Source organism: Sinocyclocheilus grahami, unplaced genomic scaffold (genome assembly GCF_001515645.1).
Source record: "Sinocyclocheilus grahami isolate Dianchi unplaced genomic scaffold, SAMN03320097.WGS_v1.1 scaffold74.1, whole genome shotgun sequence".
Classification (NCBI taxonomy): Eukaryota; Metazoa; Chordata; class Actinopteri; order Cypriniformes; family Cyprinidae; genus Sinocyclocheilus; species Sinocyclocheilus grahami.
In genome coordinates this window covers 3,077,628-3,091,648 of record NW_015505253.1, presented here as the reverse complement: position 1 = coordinate 3,091,648, position 14,021 = coordinate 3,077,628, and the positions used below count along the sequence as shown (strand labels likewise).

Genomic DNA, 14,021 nt, shown 5'->3' with positions numbered 1-14,021 from the left:
TGTTTTTTGAACCTTAAACCGCATAAACACATTTAATTACACCAAATACACAAAATAATGTTCTTTTTAGCAACATCATATGACTCCTTTAAGAAGACTTGGAATATAGCTCTTTAGCCATATGGACTTCTTTTATGGATATTTTTTTACAGAGCACAATATGCAGCATGGTAATGGAAAAAATATGAGATGGAAGAAAAAAATGCATTTCAATGCTTTTGCATTCTTTCACCGAAGTATTGCATTCTCTTGCAAAGTTATTGAATTCTCTTGCATTACTCAGAGAAATTTGCATTTGAATGCAAAACTTTTCGCATTGTCTCGCAAAAAGTGTTGCGTTCCTCAAAGAAACTCAGAATGGAACAATTTTGCGAAAGAATGCAAAAGCATTGAAATATCATTTCTCATATCTTTATTTTATTATATTTTTATATTATGATAAATTTAATCTCATATTTTTTTATCACAAATATTTTGCGAGCAAATGCAAAGTTTCTCTGCTTTATAGGGATAGGCGAAGTTTTTTGGGGGAATGCAAAAACTTATAAAGTTAAAAAGAGAACATAAATGCATTGAAATCATTTTTTCTCCCATCACCATACTTTTTAGTACAGTGTCTCGGTTTGTCAGGATGAGAAACATGTGGACCAAGGTGAACTTCCTTGTATTTATGACTGTGCGTGTGAGTATTGATGTATAAATGTTTATGTTTAAATGACTGTGTTTGTCTTTTCTCACTTCTTTACGGCTCTCGTCCAGGTCCTTGGCACCATCCATGTAAACGGTCGTGCTGTTGGAGTTGGGTAGAGTTGCCATGGTGCCTGTTGTGTTGCCGGTTCCATCCTGGCAATGTTCCTGTGTGCCGATCCCTACGGCTCCACTCCTCAGTGGAAACTTGCCGTCCATCATTATCTCCATACCTTTGGGGGTCATGTCCCCCTCTGTCTCCACAACAACCCCTGTCCTTTTGTCGGCACGGTAGCGCTTGGACATGTATTTGTAGAAAAGAAGGCGCCGGTCAGCGATCCAGGCCAGAATCACACAAACGGGGAAATAGCAGAGAGTGACCAGAGCTTCCCATACCTACAACACACACATGTCAATACAGCAAACACAAAGTAAACAGATAAACAGAAAGTAAACCAGACTTTGAAAAGTAAAGACCACAACAAGCCAAAAAGAAAAAGAAAAAAACAACAACAACAAAAAGCACTTGCTACATTAAACTTTAAGAGACAGAGACAAACAGCATGGTACCAGCTTGCTTCACCATTACAGATGACTCAATATGGTCTTGTTGTCTGAAGTACCAGTAGATAAACAACATTTATACTAATTTTATGTGACTTGGTAAAGTAGAAACTGTTTGTCACACAAATATTGTACTTGCAAATACTGTACAAACATTTTTGGGTCACATTTCAAGTTTAAAAAAATTAAATATTTTCCATTTAAAAAAAAAAGTCCTTTTTAGGCAGGTTAATATGTTTTTGGCACTGTTTTTCATTATTTTCATTACATTTATGCATGTTTCACTGCCAAATTCTCATAAACATAATGTGTCCAGACAGTTACTTTGGTTTTTCGGTAATTCTCAATGTTCTCAATGGTGATTCTCATTAGATTCTCATTACTGTATATCATTATTTTTCACATTTCAGTAATGAGAAAAATATTTTTTTAGCCATTCACTAATGAGATTTTGGATTATCCTAACTGTCATGAAAATAATGTCACAATTCTAAAATAGGGTTAATTTTCTTTCTCTCTCACACACACACACACACACACACACACAACCATATATATTTATATTTACACACACACATATATATATATATATATTATTTTTTTTTGATAAAATATGCATGTGCTGTATGTTACTTTGGATATAACTAAATGGATGTCCACATTTTAAAACTGAAAAAAGTCAATCATGATGTTCATTTAAGGGGTGAAATATGACCCAGACCTAATCTTAACAGGTTTTGTGAGATTCATTCTCATACAGAAAAGCATTTACACACACACACACACACAGACACACAGACACACACACCTCCACGACGGGCGATGAGATGATGGCCAGGATCAGGTAAAGCCAGATGTAAGCAAAGATACTCCAGAAGGCAGTGATGAAGAAGACTCTCAGATGTTTGATCTTCCTCACCTCGCCGTCAGGAATCACCCACACACAGATTCCAATAATCACAAACATATTAAAGGCAGCGCTGCCCACGATGGTGCCCGGACCCAGCTCACCGGATTCAAACCCATGACCACACACCTGAAATACACACACACACGTGACAAACTCAGCCAATCACAACATATCTGATGCTTAACATGGAATTTGGACCAATGAGATTTCACTGTGGGCGGAGCTGCTCCGCGTGACACAACAAAAAATTGAAACCAACCAACTGGCAAAATTGTTGTGAAGTGTTTGTATTTTATTACAGCTTTTCAGGTTTCAGTTAATAATTTTTTTTTAATAGTTTTTAGTTAACAATAACAACACTGACTGCATGTTAAAATATGATGTATATGTGTGAATAAAACAACCAAATTTTGAAGGATAAACAATGCTATGAGCTGTTGTGAAGGTGAAAGATTATGAAGAGTCAAGATGATTCATTGTTATATGTTGTTGTAATAATTTATAATTTATTATTAATTCATTAAATTATTATTCATTATGTTCTCTGTTAACGTTTTACTATCATCCAGTGTAGGATGATTGCATTGTATTTCCCTGAAAGTTAATGTTAATTATGTGCCATCATGTTAAAGTGCCATCAAATCTCTGCAAAACTTGAGTTTTGGATGCTGCAAGTCTGATTTTGTTGTAAATGTAGTCTTTCCAAGTTGCAGCATTCAGTCTATGCAAACACATCAGTGTTTAAAGCTTGAATTAAATGAAATAACAGTCAGAACAATTAAACAACTGGCGGATTGTGTCACTTTCCATTCAACATCAGAAATATAATATACCATTCAACACAGATCAGTGGCTGTTGTTCACATTCAATAGCATTCAATGCTCCTGCAAGATGTGTTACATTCACTGAACATCCTTGAAAACAAAGCGAATGTCCTTGGGTAAGTAAAACAGATAGAATGAAATAAAAAGCACGCAGGTGTTGGTTATCAGCGTGTGTGACTCTATCACTGATATCTCTCTATATCAACACCAGCATAGAGCGGCGAGCCTTTGGGATCGGTCTGTGACAAACAGATAATTCACCCCGCGCCTGCTTTCCAGCTGGGCTTGCAATGAGATTTCACACTTCTGATGCCAAAAATCCACTGAATATTCTGCCTGACTGCTTCACCTTCACTGAAGACTGCAATATCTCAAGATGAACGATGCATTGTGATTACATTGTTTACATGCGTTAGCCATACAACAATAATCCCGCTGTGTGCGTGAAACCCTTGACGGATCTCCTAACACATTAGATCTCGTGATGCAGAGTGACAAACCACGTGGAGAGACAAATGTGAGGCAATAAAGCTCAGCTAGACGTGCTAAATGTTGTCCGATGGCAGACTTACACAGATCTGAGACTGCGGACGTGTCGATTCCATGCAGTGGACGACGAGGAACGAACCAGGAGACTTCTGTCTCATTAATAAACATGATCTGGACCCTCATTAGCGGGAGCTGCGGTCTGCAGGCCAGATCTTACACAGCATGCGTCATGCTAACTATCTCCATCTTGAAGGGCCAAGAAGCTGTTTAACCCATCAAAATGGTTTAACAAGCACAATTTATTGTCCTGTTTTTACAGGCTACTGAAACATTAAGTGTCCAGCTAAAAAGTAACAACAAAAAGAGTGAAATCCCCTCTAAAAGTAGAAAATCAGGTCAGGATCCAGACAAGAAAACCAGATTAGGACTGACAAACCAGCATAGACTGGTTTAAGATGCCCGATAGCGTGTAGTTTAAGTCACATACATTTTATTTTTGTAATAAGTAATGTATTAAACTGAAAAAAAAAAAATTTGAAGGAACAATTTTCACTCAGAAATTGTTAGTAAATTTTACAAACAAATCACAAAGAAACAGCCAGTGTTATCTGACTATTTTCTTTAAATATTCTAAATTAGTTTATATTTGTATATTTTCAATTTTATTCATTTTAGTTTTTTTACATTTTTATTGCAGTTTTAGTTTTAGTCATCAAAATGAAAGTGAGAACTTTATTTTTTTTTATATACATTTTTTTCAGTTAACATTTATTTTATTTCAAGTTACAAAAATATTTTTAGTAGTTTTAACTATAATAACCCTGCAAACAGCAAGTGAATTAAACATTTTTGTGAATGAAACTTTTTAAAGTAGAAAAACTTAAATGGTATTTTAACATAAAAATACTCCAATAATCTTTGTTTCATTTATTACATTAAAAATGTATTTATTAAATGTATTAATTGAAAATGAAAAATGTATTAAAAATACTGTGCATTATAGTTTTCATTCAATTTTGAACTAGATTTTATTTTTATATTTCTGTTTTTATTTTCTTTTGAAAGTTTCTGTAATTTTGTTGTGTGTTTTTTTTATGGTATTAAGTAGTATTAGCTGGTAGTATTAGGGCTTTCTCACTTTAGAAAGTTTATTGTATTAGAAAAAGAATGGTGCCCTTGTGAGCAAGATGAATGACTGTATGTTCTCATAGCTAAAAGGCAAAGCTAAAAGCCACAAAATGTATATTTTAATTACACGAGACTATAAATTATGAACGGGTCATGCTTCGATACAAACGGAATGATCAGACAAAGCACCACTTAAATTATGAGTGGTAACGCTGCTAATGAAATAGTAAAACCTCAGGCTACGCTAATGAGGGTTTATCCATCTGCTGTGAATGTAATTAGTGGTTATGCGGTTAATTGTCACAAAGGGTTTCTCAACTAGTACATTTTGTCAATTTAAAGTCTCACCCACCTCAATGACCGACAGGAGGATTTCAGGGGCGGATGATCCCAGTGCCATCAGGGTCAAATTGGACACGGTTTCGTTCCAGATTCTGACAGTGGCCACTGACGTTTCTCCATTTGGCATTGTGATGGTCACCTCTTTCTCCTGAGAGATCAGAGAGGAACATATTAAGAATGCAGTCAGCTAGTTATTACTGCTAAGTAAAAGCCTGACAGGTTTTAGCAGCAGGGTCATGGACCATTCAGGACTGATTTGAATTAACGTAGCAAACAGGATTCAGAATTGGCATTCATATTTGAAAGTAAGCAGAAAATGGAAACATTCGTGAATACATAAGTACATATACTGCTTCTATGTGAATATATAAAGGGACATTTCTAGTTTCAGCATTATTTGATCTTCAGACAGTCTTCTTTAAATACAGTAAGTATCAACTCTATGAAAACATTTGGTTTTTCGACCATTGAAAATACATAAAATTCAACAATTTGCACGTAGAGCCGCAGTTAGATCTCCATATCTCTGGAATTGAACAATATAGGGCCTTAAAAATAAATATACTAAAAGAAAAGTTTGTTAATATTTAGAATCTAAAAGAATATTGAGATACTTTTTATACTTCTTGAGTTGCAGGCATGCAGACTTTGGAAAAACACAATTTTTGGCACCTTTTTGTTTTGATAGAGAGAAACAAGATACATTTCTAGTTTCAAATGTATTTGTTCTTAAGACATTCATTTTTAAAATAAATAAATAATAAATAAATCAGCTATATGCAAAGTGATCCATATTTAGTTGTTGACCACTGAAATTGTGCACAATTTTACAATTGACTCATGGAGCAACGATGAGATCCCAATAATTCCGGGATTGAACCATTTAGGGCCTTAAAATGTGCAGTATACTGCCAAAGAAAAGTTTGTTAAGAACCAGAATGTACATTTCTTGAGTTACAGGTTTGCAAACTTTGAAAAAATAATATTTTTGGATGCAATTGTTTTGACAGAGTGAAAGAAGACACATTTCTTGTTTCAACTTTATTTATTCTTCAGATATTCCTCTTTAAAAAAAGTATCAACTGTATGCAAAGTGATCTGGTTTTTGACCACTGAAAATGTGTACAATTTACATCTGATGCTGGATTGAGATCCTTGTATCTCTGGAAATGAACATACAGAGCCTTAAGAAAGAAGATACCACAAGACAAGTCTGTTAACAATCAGAATCGAAACGGATATTGAGACATCATTAATACTTCCTGAGTTACAGACATTGAAACTTTGGTGAAAAAACACAAAACGTGATTTTTTCCATTTTTGAACTGTTACCACTGGCATATAAAGCAACAAAGACGGCAAAAGTCAACATATTTTACTAAAAGACTAAAATAATGATCAAATAAAATAATGATGTTGAAAAGTAATTTTCCCCCTACCTGTAATTTGGCTTCAAAGCTCAGGTGAAAACTGTCATTTTGACACCCCTCCACAAAATACTGGATTACTTAATAAATATTCATCCATGACAATAAATATTTTGGCTTTCACCAGAAAAATATTAACTAACCTCTAAACGTTGGGCCAGGGAAGTTTCTGAAATTTGGTTGATTTGACATCGATTTGTTCAGTTGTATGATTGCTAATGGTTGGTTGAGGCTCATCACTAGTCCTAAAGCAGTCATTTTATGGCAGAAGGCAGCAAATTTTTTTTTCAAGTTCTTTTTGTTTTCCAGTCTAGTAAAACGATGCCAAACTGTATCAAAACCTTCAGGCACAGGCAACCAGCACACTCACTCTCCACAACTCAATAACGCTCCTGAAGCACCAGTCAGGGCTTGTAATTCTGGCATTGTGTTTTTATTGTTAAGACTTTCATTGCACCTAGAGTCAGTCCAACTGTCATGGTTCAGTTGTTTCTTTTGAGATGGAAGAGTTCAAGTGTAGTTTTTCAGCCTGGAGGCTCTAAAGTATGTGTGGCACAGCCTCTGATCCAGAGCTGGAAATGCTTTTCCTTTAATAATTTGCAACCTGCATATTAGAAACAGTGACTGCTGCTCACAATGATGCATCTAAAGTGGTCTGTGCACGGATAGATGAGATGACTCAAAGCAAGAAAGGACACAGAGCACTGATGCTGGATTCTTTTATTTTCTTTATGACTCAGAGTTGCACAGTGTGCATCGTCAGTGCTAATATGCACCAATTCTGATCTTGTTTAATGGATTCAGACAGCAAAAACACTTATGATGGTAAGTTTTGGCATGCTCAAAAGGTGCACATCTCAACATAATAAACAGTTCAGAGATGTTTCCAAATATTAGCTGTGTGCACGAGGCCTTGTGGTACACACTCTCTACAACACTTCTTTGTGTCCTTGCTTCGCTAACATGTCCTGACTATTTTTGTACATCTCTGGTGCCATTTCACACTTGCATTCACCGCGAACCTGCAGACGCGTCCTCATGTTTTGACAAGGGTGCATGAGACTTGTTTCTAAGGGACGCTTTGATTAATGAGGTAGACTCAAAGCCGTTGGCTTTGATTTTGCAAAGGACGAAAGGCTGATTTACTCACCGCAGAGAGAAAGAGAGCCACTGGCTCCTCATAAAAGATCTATGTTGGCCAACCCTGGTGTGCTAAAAATCCTTTACCTAATTTGAGGTTTGCAAAATCTCTAGTTATGCTACATTATCACCAAATCTTGAATTCAATCTTTTTTTCAACTTTCAGTTAGCACAGGTTTTGTATTTTGTATTACAATAAAAAAAATTTTTTAGTCTGGTCATTTGATCTGAAACATCACAAGTGTGTTTTAAGAAAAAATTTATGTTATTTTGTTTGTTATATTAATGTTATTTTAATATCAGTTACATACTATCATAGTTTTTATTAATATTTTGAATGCTTATATTTTTTCCATTTTTAATTTTATCTAATGTTTTAGTAAATTTGCTGTGTAATTGTTTGTCACACTTTGCGTATGGGAGGAACGAGGAGGAGAGGAGACGTGGAGATTTCACAAAACGAGAGTCTTTAATAATCCATCAGGGAGACACAGAGCACAAAGAAGACGTACAAGACCCGACCAGGAATCATGAGGCAGACTACACATTTATACTAAACTTGAGGGACAGACAGGTGCGGGGAATCAACTAATAATGAGACAACGAGAACAGGAACATGACCAAATAAGGGAACACTGAAACAGAAACAGGGGCAAAACAGGTCCATAATCCTGACATATCGCCCCCCTCCCAGAAGGCACATCCTTGCGTCGTAAAACAACAGAGGGGGGAACGGGTGGGAACTAAGAAGGAGGCTCGGGAGGAGGACGGGCACCTCTGAGAGGGCCGGCAGACAGAGACCAGGGAGGCGACGAAGGAGGGAAGAGCCAGGGAGGATGACAGGAGGGGCCCGGAGCAGGAGGAGCACAGTAGGACCCAGGCCACAGCCATAACGGCGGCCCACGGTGGAGCCGACAGAGGGAGGAGCCATGGAGGAGGAATAGCCACCGAGCAGGTGGTGGAGGAGCCCAAGGAGGAGACGGAGAGCCGATGAGCCAGGGCGATGGGGAGGATCCGGAGGTCCTAGGCGGAGCAAATGGCAGCGGTGATTGACACGAAGGCGTGGATTTGGGAGGCCGTGGTGGAGCCGGAGCGACAGAGGACTGAGGAGCCACCGAGGGGATGAAGGAGCCTGACAGAGCCGGAGGGACGAAGGGACTAGGCGAAGCCGGAGGAGTGGAGTCCCGAGGTGCAGGATGTTCGACGCCAGACCAAGGCGGAGCCAGAGGAACAAGGGAGCCTGGCAGAGCTAGTGGACTGCCGGACCATGGCGGAGAGGATGGAGCTAGGAGACATGGACCAGGAGCGGGTGGGAGCGTGGGCATTTGTGAGCCTCCGGGCTTTCAGGCCAGAACTTAGGAACGGGAGCCCTCTCCTCTTGTGTGTGGCACAATCGCCGCACCATACAAAGCTCACCGTCAGCCGCGGTGCAGGGGGCAGAGCTCCTCTCCGCACTCACACCGGCTTTCTCCCTCGTGGCGGGCATTGTTGCCGGCTCACACACCTTGACTGACGTTATCAGCAGCTCTGGCTCCGCGGCGATCCTCAGCTCTGTCGCTCCGTGCGGCGATGGCTCGTCAGTCGCGGCTGGCTCCGGCTCTCCGTCAGCGGAAGATGGTGGGCTGGGCACTGTGTCCGGAGTGGTACTGGCGAGATCCCCCTCGGGACAGACGGTGATCGGGGATCCGTGTCTCGCCAGTGTACACTCCCCAAAGGCGGCGAAATTCACTTGAGGACCATCTTCGGACGACAGCGCTCTGCACGAGATGTTTAAACTGGCGTCGTAGAATGCACAGAGCGCGTCGTCCGGGTAGCTGGTTAGAGCAGCGAGGACCAGGAACAGTGTAGTGTGGCCCTCGAGCGATCTCTCCCCCTGCTCCACAGCAGGAGGAGGAGGTACTCAGGACGGGAGAGGGGATCCATGGAAAACACAACGGAAACAGAACACTGAGGGAAAAAAACAGAGGGTAGACACACAGAGATAACTGTTTCGGTCAGGTCTTCTGTCACGCTTTGCTTACGGGAGGTACGAGGAGATGTGGAGATTTCACAAAACGAGAGTCTTTTATAATCCAACAGGGAGACACAGAGCATAAGGAAGACGTACAAGACCCGACCAGGAAACACGAGGCAGACTACACATTTATACTAAACTTAATGAGGGACAGACAGGTGCGGGGAATCAACTAATAATGAGACAACGAGAAATGGAACATGACCAAATAAGGGAACACTGAAACAGAAACAGGGGAAAAACAGGTCCATAATCCTGACATACAGTTTATTATGTGATAAATGATTAGCTTAATTGGTTATAAAGCACAGGCCAACGATGATGAAGCACAAATCCATTCTGATTATTATTATTATTACTTTATATAGGTTTATTTTTTATTTCAGATTTAGTTAACAATAACAACACTGACAAACTGGAAAGCAAATGTTTGTGACTGTGCCATGCAGCATTTCTAATTTTGTTTTACTGTATTCCAGATTTGTTTATAAAAGTTTGTTTATAAAAGTTTTTTGGAGTTAAGATGCTAGCTGTGTGAAAATCAGTGCATTTCCTACATCTGGCTACATTTCAAATTCCTTGTAATACTGTATAAAGCCAGAGATTTTGATTTTGTTATTTACTTTCTGGCTGGTAAACTTAAATTACTGACAAAATAAAAGAGCTAAAGGAAAACTAGGCTCCTTTCTAAAAGCGTTTTGGCTAATTTTCCTCTCTTGACAGGTTTATGGCGCATGAGTCAGCGGAGGTGATAAGAGTAGGCGATCTACCCTTGACAAGTGTCGTTTTAGCAGAAAGAAAGAAAAAAACATCAAGCACACTGCAAGCATTTGCATCCCATTAAACATTCAGAGGCTGCAGAAACGGTCACGATTGTTTTTATTTTAATAACAGCAATTACTATCTAAATTGAGCTCTGGTGAAGGTTACGCTTTTAAAGAAAGAGTTCACCCAAAACTGAAAATACTGTCATTGGTAACTCACCCTCATGTCGCTCCAAACCAGCATGCAGTTTGCAAAACTTTTCATGAATCTTCACTCAGCTTTTTTTCATAAAAAACAGTCCAGAGGGGCTGTCAAGCTCCAAAAACATAAAATAAATCATAAAATAAAATTGTCCATATGGCTCATGCACTACCTATATAGCCTACTAAGTATTCTAAAGTCATATGATTGCTTTGCATGAGGATATTATTCAGTATAATTGTATACATTTGTACAAATGTCATGACCAAATGCACCAGTTTGAACATGCATAATGGAGCGAACTTTCAGTGAATACCAACTTAAATTTACATTTAAGCCTTTAGGCATTTGACAGACACTTTTATCCAAATCAACTTACTATACATTTTATTCAGTGTGTGCATTTTATCAGATCATGCGTTCCAAAGGATTCGAACCCATGACCTTGGCATTACCACCACCACCATCCCAGTTTCAGAAGACATAAAAACAGACTACTTTATCACACTTTTACAATGTTTTTGTCCTTTCTTGATAGCTATGCTCACTTTCAACTGGTTAATATTCTTCATTTTGCAGGAAGATGCTATAAAAAGCTAATTTTGCAAAAACATAACAGCATCTGGGTTTGGAAGGACATGAGCATGCATTAAAATAAGGAAACTATGAGCCATTTCTTCAACAAATTATAAATTAAACAGTTATGCACAAAATGTTCAGTTAATGAACCCAACAATAAAACATCCAAGATTATGTCAAATTATTTAGTACTGGTCAATTAACTTCTAAATTGAGGCATTATAACCTGTTTACCTTGAAAAATTCAACATAAATCTTAATTTCCTGCCTCATAAAGCCACCATGCTTGTAGACGAGAACTCCACTCTCAGAAAAAAAGGTACAAACGCTGTGACTGGGGTGATATCCTTTCACAAGGTACTAATGAGCATCTTTAAGATAGGGCTGGGCGATATGGACAAAAATATTACCACAATATTTTTCCCATATCTTGCGAAATTGATATTTATCACAATTTTCATTTACCATTAATGAAGAAGGAAATGCTTTTCAAATGCCTTAGACCTAGAGAATGAATGCAAACATGACTTGTTTGTTTAAACTCTACAAATTAGGACAAATTAGGAGTAATTTAGGACCCCATGAAATCTATTTTAGTCTTCTCTATATTCTGTTTTCATTCTATTTTTGGCGGAATTCTGTGTTTTATGATTAAATACAAATTTGTATAATACATTGTAAAAACATAAATAAATTTAGAAGCCTTTGTTAAAACAGGCTATGGTTTTAATAACAAAACCACAGCAAAAACAAGCTAGACTAACTTATATAGATTTCAAATATTATTAGAGATAAGTCCACTGTCTGTAATAAAAAAAATAACAAGCACAACAACAACAACAAAACTAACTAGCAAAAGCACAAATAAATACAACTCAAAGTTCAGGTACAGAAAATGAAATCAAATGTAAAATAACACTGCATAGTTTTCTTTCTACTGTATAAATAAAATACAGAGGAATCCTTATTAAAGTTCTTCAGTCAAGATCAGTGAGTGATTTTCTTTTCCCTTTGTTCTTTGATTAACATTTATAAAACAGATGGCAACAGGAATATTAGGCTGCTGTCACTTTAAGACCCAATGCACAGATCCAATATACTGTTACGCATGGATTTTCATTCACATAAGACAAAACTGACTGTGTTTATGAGGATATTTGACATAATTTTGTGTGTATTTGTCTATTCAAGTGCAAGACAACCCTCAAGAGAACTCGGTTCAGCATATGCGCACTATATTAGAGTGCCAAAGTGTTCTCTTTCACATCTTTTTATGCTTAAAAACACATTAAAATGCACACCAAAGAATCAAAATGCGCATGTCTTATAGAATCCACAGTTCTTGGAAATTTGGAACTGCTTCTCGATACCCAATCCTAGTAGTAAAATGCACCTTTTAGGGGTAAATGTGTCTTCAACTTTTGTACCTATTTTTCTGATCCTGTGAATAAAATTAGCCAATAACTACAAGACATGAGACCCACCTGTGACGTGATGACCTCTATAGATGCCATGAACCTATCAGCGATGATGGACACTCCCAGAAACATGTACATGAGAGAGACGAAATACACGACGGCCCGGACAATCTGCTCTCCCAGGCTGGGATTGATGGGCTTCCACACGGGCAGGATGATTCCAGGATTGCATTCCACCAGTTCATTGCACCGTTTGTTCGGTGGAGCGCCGTCGCTGTCATCGGTCAGGTTACTGTAAAGTTCTGATGGAGCTTCTGGAGCGACGGAGGGCTGGAGAGACGGTTCTTCCCGCTGGGATTCAGGAGAACAGGATGGAGGCAGAGAAAGGACGAGGATGAGAGACAGGAGGAGGATGGGAGAGGAAAACGGTGCCATGACCTCGCTCCTCAAAGGGCTTCAGAGTTCAGAGGAGGAGAAGAAATAAAGGAGGTGATGCAAGACGGAGAGGAACCAGCCCACCAGGGGACCTGGAAAGAAAAGAGTGAAGAACAGAGAAGAAACTATGAAAATGCATCTGTAAATATCATCAGCAGAAAAACAAATCTTACGCAGCGCTCACAATTCAACATAAATATCTCCAGGCTGCAGCTCTGTACAGCTCGCTTTTATAGCGGAGTAAATCAAGTAGGTTATTATAAAAAAATATGTGAGATGCAGAAACAGACCTTGGTAGAATAAAAGGCTGCATAGGCAATGAAAATGATTGCTTTCTTGAGGTGAAGCATGGTTACAAGGACAACAACTTATTGCTGATGATGATGGACGTGATGATTTTTAAGAGCTTATCAACAGGACATTGAGCCTTTGAGACAAATAACAATGAAATAAGTGTAGAGGGACATCTGTGGATGCGAGGCTTTTATTAGCTCAAATACTCAAAAACCTTTCTGCACTTGCACACAGTCAGACAAACCAGACAAAACTTTAATGCACAGATGTTGCTCTTTCACAGCTTTAGAGACTCGAAATGCAGTACTCAGTTATATTTCATTGCAAACATTAACTTTGTCTCCGATTTTTCTACACAAGAGAAGAAAAAAAGCAATTGAAACAATTGTGGATGAACATGAAAAGATTAGAGTTTTAAAATGAATGTGGATAAGAAAGAATTGATGACAAAATGTTCAGTTGATATTGAGATATTCGACTTTTCTTTCAGACTTTGGTATCTTGGCACAAGCACATTACTGAGATCTCATACCTGAGTTTTTTTTTTTAGAAGAAAATATGTCAATTTGTTCTCATTTGGATCTTATTGTTGTCTAGGGGGACATTTGCTATTTGCAAGATCTCATTTGAGCATTTTCATTCATATGACTGATTTTGATATGAATTCAAACATTTCTTGTCACATTCTCCCAACTATTTATAGTGTATTGTTTATACAATAGTATTAATATTATATAAAAATATTAATATTAAGATTTTTTTAATATTATGAGTTTTTTAAGCTTTAGTCATTTTGTTGTGTT

The 14,021-nt window shown here is 38.1% G+C and overlaps 1 protein-coding gene across 1 annotated transcript in view; it reads right to left on the bottom strand.

The window, feature by feature from the left end:
• LOC107585757 (sodium/calcium exchanger 2-like) overlaps window positions 1-13,037 on the bottom strand; it is a 29,403-nt gene extending 16,366 nt beyond the window's left edge. The window contains exons 1-4 of the mRNA XM_016272913.1: window positions 12,556-13,037; window positions 4,956-5,093; window positions 2,060-2,287; window positions 739-1,083 (exon numbers count right to left, since the gene is read on the bottom strand). Coding sequence (XP_016128399.1) covers window positions 739-1,083; window positions 2,060-2,287; window positions 4,956-5,093; window positions 12,556-12,924 — 1,080 coding nt within the window. The 5' untranslated portion in view covers window positions 12,925-13,037. The remainder of the gene's footprint in view (window positions 1-738; window positions 1,084-2,059; window positions 2,288-4,955; window positions 5,094-12,555) is intronic.
• Between the last annotated feature and the right edge of the window lie 984 nt (window positions 13,038-14,021).